The sequence below is a fragment of the Manis pentadactyla genome, chromosome 2 (assembly GCF_030020395.1).
Source record: "Manis pentadactyla isolate mManPen7 chromosome 2, mManPen7.hap1, whole genome shotgun sequence".
Classification (NCBI taxonomy): Eukaryota; Metazoa; Chordata; class Mammalia; order Pholidota; family Manidae; genus Manis; species Manis pentadactyla.
In genome coordinates, this window is record NC_080020.1 from 60,276,452 (window position 1) to 60,288,899 (window position 12,448).

The 12,448-nt window shown below is 36.1% G+C and overlaps 1 protein-coding gene across 1 annotated transcript in view; it reads left to right on the forward strand.

Moving 5' to 3' along the window:
- The window catches only part of SLCO6A1 (solute carrier organic anion transporter family member 6A1), a 266,388-nt gene extending 257,109 nt beyond the window's left edge, over positions 1-9,279 (forward strand). Inside the window, 4 exon segments of the mRNA XM_057497503.1 lie at positions 356-420; positions 2,633-2,770; positions 7,811-7,968; positions 9,109-9,279. Coding sequence (XP_057353486.1) covers positions 356-420; positions 2,633-2,770; positions 7,811-7,968; positions 9,109-9,132 — 385 coding nt within the window. The 3' untranslated portion in view covers positions 9,133-9,279.
- Positions 9,280-12,448: the final 3,169 nt, after the last annotated feature.

Consider the following 12,448-nt stretch of genomic DNA (forward strand, 5'->3'; position numbering starts at 1 on the left):
AATGTAGATAGTTGATTTCCAGGTGCAAAAAGAAAAAAACCTCAATCAATGGCTATGTACCACAGAATGAAAAAAGAGAATTTTGAAAGTTAGTGCTGTCTTTTTGAGCCAAGAAAAGGGAGGAGGCTGGGGCAGAGGGTTTGGTCCATAAATGCTTCCTCCTTGTGAAGAGCAAGAAGCTTTGGAAGTGGTGGCAAGGGGGAGGATATGGACTTCTAGTTCTTTAATTCAACCACATTGAACTCTGTCAAATGGCTAAAGATGCACAGAGCAAAAAATTAACTTTGAATATAGGAAACATTCTCTATAGCTAATAATAATGCTGTTTTGATGATACCATTGCTATTGCTTGCAGGATTGTATCTGAAAAACAACGTGTTCTGGCCTTGGGTGTGACCTATGTGATTTTGAGAATATTTGGTATGGACTTTCAGCAATCTTTTATTAATTTTGAACTGTTCCTTTTCTGATATGTGTATGTGTCTACATATGTATTTAGAATATCAAATAAATAATTGTAAAGTGACCCAAAGTAAATTAATGGTGGCTCTGCTTTGCACAATTTAGGAGACAAGACAATGTAAAAAGACTATCTAATGTAAAGTCCAACCTAACTGTTATATGAAGTATGCCTCAGGATTATATCTGATTAGAAGAGGTATTTTATTTGATCAGTAGTATATTCATCAAGCTCATACACGTGGTTGGTAGGCTGAAACAAAACATTTATATCAGCACAGCTACTTTATTTTACATTACTTGCATGTTTGGGAATTCACTAACCTAGACTAGTCCTTTTAATCATTTCATTACCAAATACAATGATTCTGATGTTTTTAAAGATTTATATATCTAAAGAACAAATTGATTTTGCTGAGAGTAATGCACTCTGTACTTCAGGCTTCCTCAAAAATAGTAAAAACTAGCTTGCATATCCACAATATGACTCTGTTAGGACCCCTTATTCAAGAAGTTGATTAAAAGTATTATTGGGGTAAGGAAACAAGATTTGATTGGATTGAAGACTGAAAGACATATGATAAACTGAGTCAATAAAGTAGACACTTTAAGTGTAGCTCTAATGGGGAATCAGAGAAATCATTCTATAACTAGATCAATATACAGGGTTAAAATTAACCTTTAACCACAACTATACAGCGGTCACCCTGGATATTTATATGAGCCACAGGGCACAGTTTGCTCACACATTTAGAGGTTGTCCTATTATGTAAAGCAAACCGGGAATCTTCATTTCAGAGGCTTACATGCCTTATTGCAGGTAGTTAGGTCCCAAAGTTGATCCCTGTTTCAATTTGTAAAGAAAAAACCAAAACCACTAGCTTTTTAAATTGGGAAAAATTAAAACATGTTTTTATGGTGGACAGTGAGCCCCTAGATAAGGACAGATTCATAATGGAAGAGGGAGCTAAAGAAACAGCAAGTGCACAAACAGTTTTTGCATCAGAAAGGAAGCCAGTAAGACTGATACTCTTTTGAATGGGAGAGGGTGGAATCAGATGATATTTTAGATATGGGCTGTCCCTAGATCTTGCTGGATTTTGCCGTCAAAGAATTTCAGAGAATTTTAAGTAGAAGATAGATATTATCTGATTTATATTTAAAAGAAAACTGCTGCTGGAGGGAGAAATACAGAAGATAAATGTGGAGGAAAGAAAAGGGAGGCTTTTGCTGAAGTTTAACTCAGAGTTATATAAAATTGGATTCTAGGGGTTGTAGTGGAGACAAAGAGAAATCAACATATCCAAGAAATATGTAGAGTTAATGTTACAAAGGTTTATCACAGATTGGAAAAATATGATGGGAAATAAAAAAATGAGTAAATAGGCCTAGGCTTTTCACTTTGAGCAACTACAGAGTGCCAGCATTCACTGAGTTTGGGAGATCTGGTGACAGATAGTGGTCTTTGGCAGAAATCAAGAGTCATAAGGCATGGGGCCTTATAATTTCTTAGCAAAGATGGATAATCATTAGACATGCTAGTTCTGAGAACCTGTTCTAATGTCTCTGGTGTGGCTTGTTAAAGTTTTATTTTAATGATTGTTCATTCACTTTTAGCTGGAAGCGATGTTGCTGAGGAGGTGTCTCTCAGAGTATACAGAGATTTCCCTCAGGCAGCACACAACTGTTCCTCTGAATACAAGGTCATCTGAAGCTAAGGCTGCTGCAGGCAAACTGATGATTTTCAATGACTTTACATTTTCAATGATTGATCTCAATATCTCAATCAATAACATATACACACTGAATTGAGAAACTAATTCCTCAGTCTTTGAAAATTTCAGTTTGAAATCTTTGGAGGTACACTGAGTTCACAAAAACAATGTTTAGTTTTAAATACTTTCTCCTAAAGTAACAACATGCATGGCATTCTAAAAAGATGCAAATCTATTTTTTAATGCCAATAGGGTTAAGGATTTTTTGGACATATAATCATTGAATCATTGTTTCCAATTTTAATAATCCTATTTATAGGTAAATTCTTAGATAATTTTAAATGATATGTTTACAGTGATGATGACCACATATATAAGTTTAATTTTAGGATAAAAATCATTCTGATCCCACTTACAGTGTTTTCATGGAGACTTCATACTCATTGCATTTTTCATAGGGACTATTCCTGGACCAGTGATCTTTAAAATGATAGGAGAAAGTTCTTGTACTTTTTGGGATATTGAGCACTGTGGAAAGAAAGGAAGTTGTTGGTTCTATAACAAGACAAAAATGGCCCGCCTTTTGATAGGATTATGTAAGTGGCATCTATTGAAGAAATGTAGAGAAGTAAAGTTGTTTTAAAAACTGATGGTTGTTTCCAGTAAAGTATAGTAATAATAAACTATGAACAAATGGATATATTGATAGTTAAAGAAGTCTTATATATTTATGTAGAAGATATTTTAGGAACTTAGTACTATAAAATTAATATGAATAGTTGAAGCACTGATCTAAACATATAAATGTTTTATGTTGTTCCTGAATAAAGGGTGATAATTAGCAGAATTTCAATTTGGGACGAATTTTGCCCATATACATATACAACCAAGTTGCTTATTTTGTGACCCTTTCCATCTCCATGAAAAAAAATCTTTCACGAGCAGGCATCAGGCTACTCTTACCCCACTTCAGTGTAAATTTCACATCGTCTCTTGCTCAGTGCTTTAACTGCTTGGCCCATGGGAGGGATAGGGAATTGGGATGCTGTGGTTGTAGGGGCTAGGTTAAAGTGTTGGGAAAGTCTAGATATGCTTGTATTTCTTTGAAAATTCACCAACTCTCCCCAGATATCAATTTATTGTTAACATTCAGTGATTTTTACTGTATAGATATTATTGGTGTGATAAATATTTTAAAGTGTTTATATGTTTAGTGATTTTTACTGAGTGGGTTCATTAATTCAAAGAACCACATAATAATAGACTCTAATATTTAACAGGGACAAACACCTGTTTAGATTTATTTAGGATCGTGTTACTGGAAGCAGTGGGAAGACAGGGTCTTCTACCTGCTGGGGGCACACAAACAGGAACCTCCCTGCCCTACCTTCCCCTCACCCCCTCGAAGGAGGGGGGAGGCTTGCTTTTTCTTAAAAATATAAATGTATTTATCTGTGCCATCACATCCCTGGGGCACCCAGCTGGCCGGCCCACGGGCCACAGGGCAGGGAAGGAAGAGGGCGTCAGGGTGCAAGTGTGAGCACGGCAGAGGAGTGCTCCGTCAGTGGGGTGCCTCGCCTGGTAGAGGGATGGCTCCTGGCGCATGGCCACCACCGCCTGCAGTAGCGGGCGTTCTCCTCCAGGAAGGCCACCCAAGCTGATGTCTGGTTCTCCTTGAGCCTCCAGGCATCCCGGGACCCTTGGCTGCCTTGTTATTCTTTACTGCCCACTGCAATACTTCCCATCCTTCTGCTACTCTGGAACCTGGATCCTCTGCGCCTTCTTCACGCTGGGCTGGGGCTTAAGTTCCTCTGAGAAGCGATGTGTCTGTGGATCAGATGTCTCATGGGCAGGAATGCTGGGCAGGGCTAAACTAGTTGGCACTCAATAAATTTTAAGTAACAAAATTGATAATCATATAACCAAGGCATATTTTCCTTCCAAACCTGAGACAGATGTGACTATATAATAATGAGCTCTGGTAATAGAAGCCACACACGAAAATTTGTCTCATTTCTTTATAGTCATGCCATGTGTGTTTTCTTTAACCATAAAATGACAAGAGAAATGATTTTTTTAATGAGAAAAATAATTCAAAAGTCAGTCATCCAGCAAGCTTAGTCAACACCAGATACTGAGTAAGTTTAAAAAAAATTTTAATTAAAAATTGAATGAAATTTAAGAAGTAAAAATTAATTTCTCAGAAATAATTCAATAAAACTTAGCAACTTAGCACTGTTCTTAAGGGAATCCTCTTTGAACACAGCCAAGCCTTTTAATTTGTATTTTAGCTATAAGTGTAACATGCTTAACTGTTTTCAGACACAGCACGGAATTGATAGAGTTGGTGACCGACTAGAGATCCTGCTAGGGAGCTACTAAAGGAGATAATAATAAAGAGCATAGGGAATTACAGTTAGGAAGGGCAAACACAGCAAACTGCAATAGGAATATGCATTTGTGGCAATGTTGTGTAGACTAGTACTTTTAAAGTGTATTCCATGAGTCATTTGAATCAGAATCACTTGGAATCCTTGCTAAAAATGTAAGTTCTGAGACTCTAAATTAGAATACCAGGGATTAGTGATAAGTATATGTATTTTTAATAAAGCATCCCAGATGATTTTAACCACAGTAAACTTTGAAGACAGGTATGAGAGAGCTGTATTGTCCAATATGGTTGGCATTATCTATTTAAATTTAAATTAAATGCAATTAAAAATTCACTTAGTAATGACAGCAAAATTTCACAATTGTCATATATGACAATTGGACAATACATGTGTAGAACCCTGCCATTGTCACAGGAAGTTCTATATACATCACTACTCTACAGCAAGGCTTACTCAACAGGGAACCATGAACCCTAGGAACCCGCAAAGAAATATCTTTGAAATCCTAAAATTCTGATTGTACATTTGTATGACCAATTTTTTTCCTATGTGGAGGAGGGCTGCAGTATTCATCAGATTCCCAAAAGTTTTATCACTTGAAAAAGTTAGTAAAGAATGATTTATTATCAATACATCAGTTCCCTTTGGAAGCAAGGAAATTCTTTTGATGTTTCTTTCTCAAATCTTAAGTTTTCATTGGGATGACTAATTAAGTGCCCTTTACCTCAAATGAAGGATACTATTAGGTCTAGTTTATTTTCAGTAAAGAGATAACTTATAAGCCCTTTTCAAACATTTCCTATTTTAATTTGCCATGTTTACCACTTAATCCAGTTTGGGTTTTTTGGGGGTAGAATTTTTATTGAAATATTATGTGTATATATATATTTAGTGTATAACATAGGTAATATATATTTAGTATAGAAATATTCAGTAAAGGGCACATATTATAAACACAGTTTTATAAAATCACATTTTTGTAAAGTGAACACACCTGTAATTAGCATCCATATCAATATATTAGAATTAATAAGTGAATTTAGTAAGGTTGCTTAATATATAATCAATATACAAAAATCAATTGTGTTTCTATATATCAGGCACAACCAAACACAAAAATAATGTAATTACAATAACAAAAACGTCAAGTACCAGTTTAATCTATTGAAAGTTGTACAGAACAACTGCAAATTTTATTTGAGAGAAATTAAAACCTAAATAAATGAAAAAAATGTATCATGTTTAGTGGTAGGAAGATTTTTAAATGCCACTTCTCCTAAATTAATCTATAACATCAATGTAATCACAAACTAAATCCCAGGGGGTATTTTTTTTTAATTGAAAAGGGAATTGAAATTCATATGGAAAGCCAAAAGGCCAAGACTTATTAAGAGAATCTTGAAGAAGAAACAAAATTGAGGGATACATGCTACCCGATATCAAAACCTATTATCAGGCTATAATAAAAAATACAGTAGGGTGTTGTGAAAGCATTGTCACAATGACCGATGGAATAGAATAGAGAATACATGTGCACACTCAACTGATTTACAGCAAGGAAAGAGAAACTGCAATGGTAAAAAAGATGATCTTTTAAATAAGGGGCAATGGGTCATTTTATATATGCATATCTAGAAAAAGTATCTTGATCTTTACCTCACATCAACTCTAGGTGCACTGAAGATAAATGTGAAAGATAAAGCAATAAAGCCTTTTGAGGAAAACAGGAGACTCTCAGTTCCATGACCTTGGAGTAGGAAGGGATTGAATAAGTAGGACACAATACACACTAACTAGAAAAGAAAAACCAAAGTATGTGAAAGTTAATGAATTCTGATGATCAAAATAAATAACTGATATAAAAGATAGCCATAGTGTAGAAGACATGAAAAAGGTAAAAAGGTGAGGAGGAACTAATGCCCAAAATATATAAAGAATTTCCACAAATCAACAATAAACAAAGGATAGATAACAGTAGAAAAGTGGACAAAAGACTTGAAAGAACTTTTCACAAAGGTGAATAATCAAATAGCCAATAAACAATGGAATGGATAAGTTGATCAAATCAACTGTGAAATACTATACAACAGTGAAAATGAAAGGTACACAATTACATGAAGTATGAATAACTGAGTAAACATGAGGACTTCTGGGGTGTTGATGTTTTGTTCCTGATCCAGATGCTGGCCACACTTGTGTTTAGTTCATGAAAATGTGCCAAGCAATATTCTTTTTTAAAAAAATTGAGATGTAATTGATACAGTTCTTAGATGTTTAGTGTGATGGCTTTTGATAATTGAGTGCAACTATGGAAACAGCACCCAAAATAAACTATAGAAATTTTCCCTATGACTCTTTTCAGTTAATTTCCCTCCTATATAGATAAATCGCTTTCAGATTTATATTACAATATGTTGGTTTTTCCTGTTCTAGAAGTTTATCCAAATAGAATACAGTACATACTGGGGTTTTTCTTCATTGTTTGTTTTGTTGTATTGTTTTTTGTGTGGTGTGTTTTGCTTAACGTTATGGTCTGGGGAGATTCATCCATGTTACTCTATAGCAGTAGTTTGTGTGCTTTTTAAAAATTTCAGAGTACTGTTTCATTTTGTGGATATATTACAGTTTGTCAATTCTCCTGTTAATGTACATAAGTAAAATAACACACCTTGTATTGTTCTTGTGCTTTATGTTTAAGAAATCTAAGAGTTTTTATAAACATTTAAAAACTTAAGTAACTTGATATGTTTATGATGTTAAATGCATTCTACAATTGGGAAACTGATACCTTTAGAGATAAAATATACTTACTTTTTCTTTGGTAAATGGCATTCTTTCCACAAACATTTTTGCTCTAAATAAATTGGAATATAAAAACAAAGAAAAACAGCATGAGCAAAACAGCAGTAGACTCACAGACACTGAGAAGTCACTAGTGGTAACCATTGGGGAGGGGTTGAGTGGGTGGGGAGGGTGAGGGAGATGAAGGGGCACAAAAATTCTCAATCATAATATAAGTTGGTCACAGGGATAGTAGTACAGCATGGAGAATATAGCCAATGATGCTGTAACATCTTCCTATGTTGACAGGTAGTAACCACACTAGTCAGGGTAAGGATTTAATAATATGGGTAACTGCTGAACCACTGTGTTCATACTTGAAACCAATATAAGATTGATATCAATGATATTTCAATAACAAAAAATTGACACATCTGATGGTTGTATTTTTCTTAAATTCAGGTTTTTCTTGCAAAATATTCACTGTGTTTTTTACTGCTATTGCATTTGTAATATACAAATACTTATTAAAGGAAAACAGTGACATCCCACTTATACCAGTGAAGAATCTAAAAGTGAAAAAAAAGGAAAGAACTAAAGGACAACTGGATCATCACAGTGTAAGAATTCCTAGTGTCAGTCTATTAATGGAATATTATGTTAACAAAATTTCAAGTAATTGTAATATGGTTATATTTTTAATAAGCAAATGTGATTCATTTTTGTATTATATTTGATTATAAGATTAATAATATAGTGTTTGTGTTTTGAAGTTTTAAAAGATACACATTTAATACTTTCAATAGAAACAATACTTTGAAAGTAAAGGTTGAAGTAGAAGTAGGAAAGTACACATAAATTACTTCTGACTGCAATACCTTATATATTAGTTGTTGGCCTTTGATTATGTAGGATGTTTAGGTTTCATATAGTTTATTCTCATTACTTTCATTTGGGCTATAGATGTTTATTTCTCAATAATTAAAAAAATAAAATCATATCTGTCAAAAATTTAAACTAAGGTCATATTTATTCCTCAAAAGACAATTTAAAACCCCTTAAAAATTAAAATTTTACTTACTTTTACTTGATATGGAGAGATTTCCTCAGAAACTATCTCTGGTCAGTTGGCCAGTTTGCAAATTTATTTTCATGCTCCTTTAATTTTAGTAGACATAAAATTCAATATAATCATATGTTTCTCTGTTTTTACCTTACCTTGAATTTTATTGATAAAAATGTACTGAAACCTGAATTGATAACCATTTTTGTGCTTTTATGTTTTATTTTATGACTAACAATAATTATTTCATGTGAAGAAATGTTGAAATTTGAATGTAGAAAACATGTCAACCATTTGGGGAATTTTCTTTAATTGTGTTTTATAGAAAGTTTTTGTTATAATTATGTAATACTTCATTGAACATCCATCCAAATTATATAGCAATTTTCCAAATACTGGAATCAAAATCAGATTATTATAAAACAAAACCTTCTCTACAATGTTTCTTTTGTTCTTGGAAGAAGGACAACTGCTAAAATTTCTCATTTGTCATTAACATTAGTCAGTGACCCCATATGTGAGGGCAGACCATTACCCTGTGCATGGGCATGGCTGGCAGAAGGAAAGGTGAAGCAGAGAGTATTCTCATGTTAGTATATATTTCTCTTCCTTAACTTCAACCTGCACTTAACGAAAATCTATAAACTAATCTTTATGTGAAACTGACTGCTTGGCTCTTCTCTGTTTCAACCAGCAGGATTGCAGAACATCTGAGGACTAGAGTGTGAAATAGGAATTTCAACTTTAAAGATTCTACTGTATCTGTTGTTGTGCCCTACATTCAGAAAAGGAAAATCACATGTGATGTTTAACTAAGTAGTAGAAATGTATGTATGGTTGTCTGCATTTTCATAATAAAGTACCTTCTTGTGAGACATTTCTCATGTTTTTAATGTATATAGGATTTTTAAACAGTGTACAGTAGGTTTTTCTAGGAGAATTGAAGTTGAATAATTTTAGGTTACTTATGTCCTGTCTTATTATTTTACTATTTAAAAATATTACTTGGAAATTTATATAACCAGGAAATAGGTAAAACAATAACATTCAGATAAATTTCGAAGTGCTTATAATGCGTGTGCATACATTAAATACATATTATGTATATATGTATTTGTTTTTGCAGAAAAAAACCAGCAAAGGTATAATAAAATGTTTAGTAATTTAGGGAGTAATGCTAAGACTTGAAATTTGAATAACTTTTTGCTAAAACGGAAACAAATGTGTTTCTGTGTCACAAACTAGTTGACAGAGGATTGGTAAATGGAGACATGAAATAAGTATAACCCAGCCTCAGTTACATTGGTTAGCAGCAATTTAGCAGCTTTTTAAACAGTTAAGGGAAGCTTTCTCACTGTTAAAGAAAAGATGTTAGCAATACATTAACTCTTAAGAAAAAAAATAGTTTAAAATCCTGTAGAAGAGCCCTTCTTTGGAATCAGTTTTGAATATCACTATCAAGAATCATTAGGTTTCAACAATGGTAATATATCTAGTGAAGCTGCAAGTTCAGATGAGGAAGCTGCACTGGTATTTCTAAGTATAAGTATCAGATTTTAAATTTTTGATGAAACAAATCTCTATTGAGAATTCATGCCTTCCAGGAGCTACACCTCAATGAAGGGAGGTGATCCCCACATTTAAACCTACAAAGGACTGATTAACTTGGGTGATGGGTGAGTGATTTGCCTCTGCACTGTTTTCTCCATAGCCTAGTTATTTCTAGTGCTTGATTTTTCCTTAAGGGACATTTTAAAGGGATGTGTCTGGTATGCTTTTGCTAAGAGACAATATTATTCTCCTGCTGGGAGCTCTCTCAAGGTATTAATAAAATGTTGGATTTCCCTCGTTGCATAACTCACTTATTCATCCCTTTAACCTCAGCTATAATTTCTCCTTCTCTCCATTGGTCATTTATCTTTACCCAAACTTCTCCCCCTGTGGAAGAGGCGTTAGGTTTGGCTACTGTGCTGGTCCAGATTGCTAGCAGTAGTACCAGTCTAGCAAGTGCCTTCCCTTCCGTCTGTTCCCACGCGTGTAAGGTGGGGTCACACCCCAGGTGCAGGACTAACAGGTTGTCCTGATCAATAGGCAGCACAGCGCTGTCATCCCAAACTTGGCCAGATGGGGTGAAGACATGATCCACCCCATGAGGCCCTTAGGATTTCTGACATGAGGATTTAAGGGTAAGGTTAGAGTTTTTTGCTGAGTGATCTTCCCTGCTTCTAGCACCCGCAGATGTAGCCCTGGTCCTGGAATCACTAGATCAGGTAAGAAAAAATAGAGTGGAGATGTGGGGAAAACTACATATAAAACTAAGTATAGTTGCACTAGCATCCCCCCCACCCCTCTTTCCCAGATTCCCCAGGAAAGTGGAGGAACCTACCCATTGGGAACCCTCCCTTAGCCCCCTCATGTTGAATGTGAGCACACACTCTTGAAGACATGTAGGCCAGCCCTTCATGCCTTTATCTTCCCCCATTTCAGACAGCAAGTATTTCAACTGCCCATTTCAATTTTCTATTAAACCATTGCTCTGACAGTGATATGTAATGTGGTGTGTCCATGCTGCGATGTCTCTTGGCCCACTGTTGGACACTGTGGGCTGAAAAGTGTGTCCCTTGGTCTGAAGATATGTAACTTGGTGTCAAAATGGTACAGTATCTTCTGTTCTGATCCTTTAATAGTATTTTGGGCATTTGCATCTACCACCACATAGGCAAACCCCAATCCATAGTAAGTGTCTATTCCAGTTAGGACCCATTTTATAGCCCCCAGGGGCTACTGGTTTTCGTCCAATGTAATCCACTTGCCAGCTATGTGTGGGGCTTTCCCCCTGGGAAGTTTTCCCATAGCTAGCTGCAGCCTTTGTCTCTCTTGTTGACAGATGGAACAGCTCTTGTTGGCATTCTGTGCCTCACAGGGGCCAGAAGAATCTAGACTCAGCCCATCTCTGCACTGATGCAGCTCCTCCATGTCCACTAATTTCATGGACCCAGGGGGCTGCCTCAGGAACACACCAACTGGCCCACTTGGTGGTTCCAGTCACCCTCCAATCCTGGAAGAGGGTTCTTGTGTTGGGCATTGACATGTCCTACTTTAATGCACCCCTTAAATTCCCAGAGTCACTTCAATAGGGCTGTGCCCCACATGGGCATCCCTTTAATGGTCCAGTTTTCCATAGCTCATCTACCTGACCATACTGCCAGGCCATTGGCTATAGCCCAGGAGTCAGTAAAAATCCAAACATAGGGGATTTTATTGTTCATTCTTCTATTATTGCCAGTAAAACAACATGGAGTTCAGCCCACTGAACTGATTTGTTCTTACCTTCCTCCACCAGAGTTTTGCCATCCACTGGCCTTAATCCAGCAGCAGGTTTGTAAACAGGACATCGTCCATTCATCTTGGAACTGCCATCTGTGAACCAAGCAGCTCCTTGCTGCTCAGCTGAGAGGTGTTCCTCAGGCACAGCCCATGTAGCAGTGGCTTCTCAAGGCTCATAGGGGGGCTACAGCCTTGGTCCTAGAGGAAAAGAGACTAACCTGCTCATGGATACAGGTGGGCCTCCTTGCATTCCCCTAGCAGCCTGCTCCTGTACAAACCATTTACATTTCATTATGGAACTCTTCTGGGCACACTCTTCCTTATTAAGAGTGTTCCTCTAATATCACCCATGACATTATGGTTATCTCAGCTTTCTAGATTATTCTATGTCCTTTAGTCATTGAGGCAGTCTCAGTTAATGCCCAGTAGCATGCTAATAGTTGTCTCTCAAAATGGTGTGTACCAGGCAGCAGCTTCTGGGAATTTTCTAGTCCAAAATCCCAACGGTCTCTGCTGGGAGAAGGCATTCATGGGCTTTTGCCACTAGCTCCAGTCTGCATGGGTATGAGTGGCAGACACTTCCAAAATCATCTGAGTGGGGGTCATAAGGGCCCAAAGGCATCAAGAGCATGACTGCCTTTTGTAATTCAGACATGGCTTGCTTTTGTTCAGGTTCCCACTCAAATACAGCTTTCTTTCATGTAGTCCTA